Source organism: Mchenga conophoros, linkage group LG17 (assembly GCF_057382185.1).
Source record: "Mchenga conophoros isolate Kocher_MC1m ecotype Shallow Benthic linkage group LG17, M_conophoros_male_GT1.1, whole genome shotgun sequence".
Taxonomy (NCBI): Eukaryota; Metazoa; Chordata; class Actinopteri; order Cichliformes; family Cichlidae; genus Mchenga; species Mchenga conophoros.
Window position 1 is genome coordinate 3440267 of NC_140542.1, and position 6506 is coordinate 3446772.

Consider the following 6506-nt stretch of genomic DNA (forward strand, 5'->3'; position numbering starts at 1 on the left):
ACTTGTGCATTCACCCATTCACACCCATTCACACAAGCACAACTGACATTCACACACATTCATACTCCGATGAATGCATCGGAGAGCAATTTCGGGTTAGTATCTTGCCCAAGGATATTTGGCATGCAGACTAGGGGAAGCCGGGAATCGAACCACCAACCTTCCGATCAGTAGATGACCTGCTCTACCACCTGAGCTACAGCCACCCAAGAAAGCACAAGAAGAAAAGTAAGAAGCACATCCCATCTTTGCTTTGAAAGATGAGGTAAAGAAGAAACTTAAGAATTTGAGGAGAAAACTGTTAAAATTCAGTAGATCCTGAAGAAAAGAGAAGAGAAGAGAAGAGAAGAGTGTTCTGGAGGTACTTCCTAGAATATATAAACACAGTGTGCAGAAGGTAAATTTTTAAGGTAAATTGTAAATGGACTGTTACTTATATAATGCCTTTTTGCTCTAACAGAGCATGCAAAGTGCTTTTCCCCACTAGCCTCATACAACCAAACACACACACACACATTTATGCAGGTGCTTGTTTCTACCCCTCAGCCCCTTGTCTAACATTTGTGCACAGATTCACACTCCGACTCTGGGTTTAGTATCTTGCCCAAGGATACTATGGCATGCAGCTAGAAGACTCAATCCACTGACCGGGGTCAGAAGGTAAAACAGGCTGACACTGGCTCTTTTGTTGCATGTAAAAAACATAACTCCTCTAATTATCTCTGCCAATAACAATACATAGCTGGCTAATGTGTCGATCTCTTGAAGGACAGATCAAGATGCCAGAAATAATTACTTTGATAGTATTCAATATAACTTGATCAAATACGCCAAGAGGAGAGCCTTATTATGTAAAAAGTGAAGATACTGGTTGTGGTCTAATCTTGAGTCGTATTGTATCATTATATCAAGAAGCCTGTAGCTTTGTTCCACAACAGGAAGTTAGCATGGTGCTAGTAAAGCTTGGACACAAGCCTCTGATTTTAAAAGGGTGCGTCTGTTTTGCATATGTTAACAGGGAGATTGGGCTGGACAGCTGAGCATTGCAGTGAAGACTGAAGGCAGGAGGAGGGGAGCTGTGACACTGAAATGCCAAAGCCATGAATGAATGAAAGAGCTAAAGATTAGGGAAACAGTACAGAATCCATCTTCAGCTTAATATAGGTTCATATATAATATATATTGTAGAACTGATCTCAACCAGGGTTTTTTTTTTTTTGTTTCATTGCCTGATTTTGACCCAAAACATTTGATTGTTTGGTTGCTTCGTTTATTGTCTCGTTCTCTATATTCTTGTCTTTTGGGTAAGAAGACAACTCAAAATCTACAGCTAGGAGTGAGAAACTCCTGGTGCTGGCAGCAGGGCTGTTATGTAATTCATCTGAAATAATATTATTCACATTGTGTCAAAGAGCACTATGTCTTTAAAATGATGACAGTTTACCTGCAGTGAGAGGCGGAGCTTCACTGGAAAGAAGGAAACATGAGAACATGACTGAAGGAAAAATGAAAGTAAACACAAGACTCATCTGAACCCAAGGTGAGGCTGATCCTTACAACTCTCTGAAAAACTTCCAGTAAAGTGTCGCTGACACGACTAAATCTTCGACAAGTACGCGCAAGTAGAGATTTTTTTTAATCCAAAGAGCTGTTTAAACAGCCAGCATTCACACATATTCAGCATATTACAAGATGTGAATCTGTCTCCTGAATAGTTTTGCTTTTAAATAATTTCCCCCAGGGATCAATAAAGTATTCTGATTCTGATTCTGATTTCATTCTTAATTCAAAGAAATAAACTCATAGAATTCTTTGAAAATTATTCAACAAAATGTTGGTGCATACTTTAAAACGTTTTAAATTTACTGCTGCCAGTCACACTTTCACTTTTGCTCTCAGCGTGACACCATGGCAACCAGCTATCTGTCTGAAGATCAGTTTCTGTGCTCCATCTGTCTGGAGGTCTTCACTGATCCAGTCACCATCCCGTGTGGACACAACTTCTGCAAGACCTGCATCACAGAAAACTGGAATATTAGTCTCTGCTGTCAGTGTCCACTGTGTGTTAAGGTTTTCCACAGCAGACCAGAGCTGTGCGTCAACACCATCTTATCTGAGATGGTGGATATGTTCAAACAGTCCACCGTAAAGAAAAATGGCAGAGCAGAGGAACAGCAAGCCGAATCAGGAGAAGTTTCATGTGAGGTGTGCAGTGAAACCAAGATGAAGGCTGTGAAGTCCTGCCTGCAGTGTCTGACTTCCTACTGTAGGACTCACCTGGAGCCTCATCGCAGAGTCACAGGCCTGAAAAGGCATCAGCTGATTGATCCTGTAAAGAACCTTGAAGACAGAATGTGTAAGGAGCATAACAGACCTTTAGAGCTCTTCTGCAAGACTGACCGGATGCCAGTGTGTGAATTTTGCAAGCAGTCCAATCACAAGGGACATCTCACCATTCCTTTGAAGACAGAATATGAGCAAAAGAAGGCCGAAGTGGAAGCAAGAGAGGGTAAAATTCATCAGATGATCAGAGAAAGACAAAAGAAAATAAACAACTTCAGAGAATTGTTAACATGCAGCAAGGAAGCTGCAGAGAGAGAGAAAACAGTAAGTGAGCAAATATTTGACAGTCTGATCAAGTGTATAGAAGAAAGTCGGAATCAGCTCGATGGTGTGATCGAAGGGATGCAGAAAACAACAGAGAGCCAGGCTCAAGGCTTCATCAAAGAGCTGGAGAAAGAAGTGTCTGAGCTGAGGATGAACATCTCTGAGCTGGAGCAGCTCTCACACACTGGAGACCACCTCCAGTTTCTCCAGAGTTTACCATCCCTGAACCCTGTTCCACCCACCAAAGACTGGACCGAGGTCACAGTTCACTCGTCATACGAGGGGACTGTGAAGAAAGCTGTTGCTCAGCTGGAGCAGACACTCAGTAAAGAGATGAAGAAGCTGCACGATGATGTGGAGCTGAAGAGGGTTCAGCAGTACGCAGTGGATGTGACTCTGGATCCCGACACAGCACATCCTAACCTCGTCCTGTCCGATGATGGGAAACAAGTATCTAGTTGTAACAAAAGGCAGAATTTCCCCGAGACCCCCAAGAGATGCATTTATTATGCAAATGTTCTGGGAAAGCAGGGGTTTTCCTCAGGAAGATTTTACTATGAAGTTCAGGTCAATGAAAAAACTCAGTGGGATTTAGGAGTGGCCAACGAGTCAATAAACAGGAAAGAGAAAAAGCCACTGTGTCCCAAAAATGGCTACTGGACCATTCGGCTGAGAAATGGAAATCAGTACAAAGCTGTTGTTGGCCCCTCAATCTGTCTCAGTCTGCAAGCAGAACCACAGAAAGTGGGCGTGTTTGTGGACTATGAAGAGGGTCTGGTGTCTTTTTATGATGTAGGAGCAGCAGCTCTCATCTACTCCTTTACTGGCTGTAACTTCACTGAGAAACTCTACCCATTATTCAGTCCTTGTTTTGATGAAGGTGGTGCAAACTCCACCCCTCTGATTATCTCTTCTGTTCTTCCAAAACATTAGACGCAGTATTTATTTCTTTTTAGACAAACTACTGGTCAAAATATGTTCGTATGGCAAAAGAAGTCTGTGTGAATGAAATGACTTGGTGTGGTGGTGGGAATGTTGTGTTTGCTTCAGTGGAGTGGGCAACTTTAAATTCTGTGTTCTGTGTTTGTTTTAAAGCTGAAGCTGAACTCTTAAGTTCTGTACTAACTTATTTGTTTTCATATATTTTTGTTCAATAAATTATTCAAATATACAGTTTGCTTATCCTTGTCAGTATGCAGTATTTCAACTCAAAATGGGGAAAAGAAAAATCAACTTGTAGATCAGACAATTGAAGACACGAGAAAAGAAAAGTGTCATGGTCCGTTGGAGTGTCTGGAGGTTTTCCATCTGTGGCTGCGGGTCCTCCCCTTTTGGATGGGACCTCCCCTGCCTCACCTGCAATCCAATCTGCAAGCAATCAGCGGGAGAGCGATTTAAACCTGTGCAACCTGCCTTTCCTCGCCAGTTTATTATGCTCACTAAGGCGGTTTTAAGTTAGCACTCATAAGCCGGGAGGTCTCTTTAGCCTGGAGGCTGTAGTATCCATGTTTTCCAAGAGCAATTTTACATTTGAATTACTCTGAGCACATAACGATTTTTCACTTTGCCTCAGTCCATTTTTAAATTAACTCTGACCCAGTTAAGACATCCTACATTTTTTACCCAAATCATAAAATATGTTTCATAAAATGTGAGAATGTCTCAGTTTAAGCTTTTGATATGATTTCTATGTTGTACTTTGAAAACAAATGTTTTATAAAATCAGTGCATTCTTCTTTTATTTACATTTGACATTGCCTCCCAGCATTTTCTCACTTAGGTCTCTAACGCGATGCTTGGAAGGAAAAGTTATCTGCAACTTAGTCTATCAGTCTGGGAAGGTTTTAAAGCCATTTTCTTATAATTTAAAGTCCATCATACAGGGACAAAGATACAAGTGGAGAAGCATGTTAAATGTTAGAACTGACAACAAAATACATCTTCATACCTCCACAGGTATGTTATGTGGACCAAATGCCTTTTTCTCTAGATCCTCTATATAGCTGTTCTCACTTCCTCCTTCTAATTTCCTGCACTTCCTGATTCACCATCCTCCATCTGTCCTCTCATTTTCATCTTTTACCAGCCTCTCAAAGTACTCCTCCCACCTTCCCAGCACACACTCTCCACTCGTTAGTGCATTTCCATCTCCATCCTTGATCATCCTAACCTGCTGGACATCCTTTTCCAGCCTGATCTCTATCAATGCAAGTTCCGTTCTCCTCCCTTATGGTCCAGCCTCACATATAACTCGCTTTTCTTTGCCTCCTCTCTTTGCAGAACACCTAGCCTTCCAGTACTCCCCTCTATCCTTTCCCATCTCTTTGCTTATCCTTCATATTCTTTGGCAACCTCTTTCTTTGAATGCTTTTCTGTTCTTCCCCATTGCCCCACCATGTCTCCTTGCCTTCTTTCCTCTGTCCAGAGGATACATCTTGGCAGTTTACCTCTCACCTTTGTGAGGAGATTTAAATCTTCATTCCTTTTTAAAATCTGAACTCCTTTTAGTCCCGGTTTCTTAGTGACTCCCTGCTTCACTCTGACCTCCCTCCTTCCCTTCATCGACTGATCAGTGATGATGCAAAAGAACAGAGCAGAGCAGCACAGGTACAGGTTGGGGATTGATATCAGATGTTTTGCAGTTATCTGAGAGGGACAGGAAGGACAGCCCTTCTCTGTCAACCCTCACCAACGTCCTTGGAAGAGGAAATGATAGAACGGATGACTACTCAATGGAAGCGTGCAACTTGGAAGTCACTTTCAAAGATGAGGCATCTTTTTAATGAACTAAAATAAGTAGCAATCTCACACACCATTACAGAAACTTGCAAAAAGGCTTAATATAAAGCTGCTGCGTTATTCACAAGCTGTCATCACAGGAAGCAGATCTGCATTTTGGTTTGGCAGCTGACGCAAACCCCAATGATGCGCTTCATCTCTCAGAAATGAACCGAGGACCTTTCGCTTGTTAGGCGAACGTGTAAACCACTACAGTAAAAACCCAAAACACTGCAATGAAATGACTGTTATATGTTTATGTGCCCTGTGACACATGTAGTGGCATACAGGTGCAATAGTGTAATCATCGTGATTCATTTGTTATAGCCGTGGCTTATGTTCTTTGTGATGAAATGAAACAGCCCGGTGTCAGTTCATACCTTAAAACTACTGTTGGGTAGGTGGGGTGGTTGGCTTAGGGGTTGGAGTTATGCTGGAAGGCTTTACACTGCCCTCTAATGGAAGTCCAGCTGACTTACACTGAACTAAATGCTTTCAAATCACTCATGGTAGTTTTATAGTGGCATTGTAAAGCGCTTTGGGTGCCTTGAAAAGCGCTATATAAATCCAATCCATTATTATTATTATTATTATTATTATTTATATTATTATCAGCTGAAATATAAACCTGTGCAGACAAATCAAATAACCAGGGGATGATTTAAAAATGGGAATAAACAGAATGAATGAGGGCTGCATTCACAAATATTTATTCGTAATATTTGGACATTGTTGTCCTCGGGTGTGTGGATGAAAGGAGCATGACAGCTGAAATGACAGACTTTATCGGGCTTGTCCAGACTGGAGTCACTCAGTCCATCATGACCATATAAAAATACATGTAAACCAGTCCTCTTTGGGGTTTTTTTGCTTTGCTGATGTTATTTCGATTATTTTCTCTAAGCTAGCCGCTCAGCATCGGCCTGCATTTGGACGTCTTCGACCACACCTTCACTTCGGAGCGTTCTACATGACACATTATTCCCATTGTGAACTTCTATGCAGTAACCAAAACACACACAACATGTGATGATCTCATTAAATTCAGTATAAACACGTAAACGTCACAACATTCGGTTTTGATAATAATGTGTCTTTGCAGCAAATACAAACACCTTACG

At 41.5% G+C, this 6506-nt stretch overlaps 1 protein-coding gene across 1 annotated transcript; it reads left to right on the forward strand.

Moving 5' to 3' along the window:
• Positions 1-1524: 1524 nt before the first annotated feature.
• Positions 1525-3703, forward strand: LOC146554896 (E3 ubiquitin-protein ligase TRIM39-like). The gene is made up of 2 exons (XM_085252514.1): positions 1525-1612; positions 1900-3703. Exon 2 carries the CDS (start codon positions 1909-1911, stop codon positions 3538-3540), a length of 1632 nt encoding a protein of 543 aa, XP_085108640.1. The 5' UTR covers positions 1525-1612; positions 1900-1908; the 3' UTR covers positions 3541-3703.
• The last annotated feature ends 2803 nt before the right edge of the window (positions 3704-6506 follow it).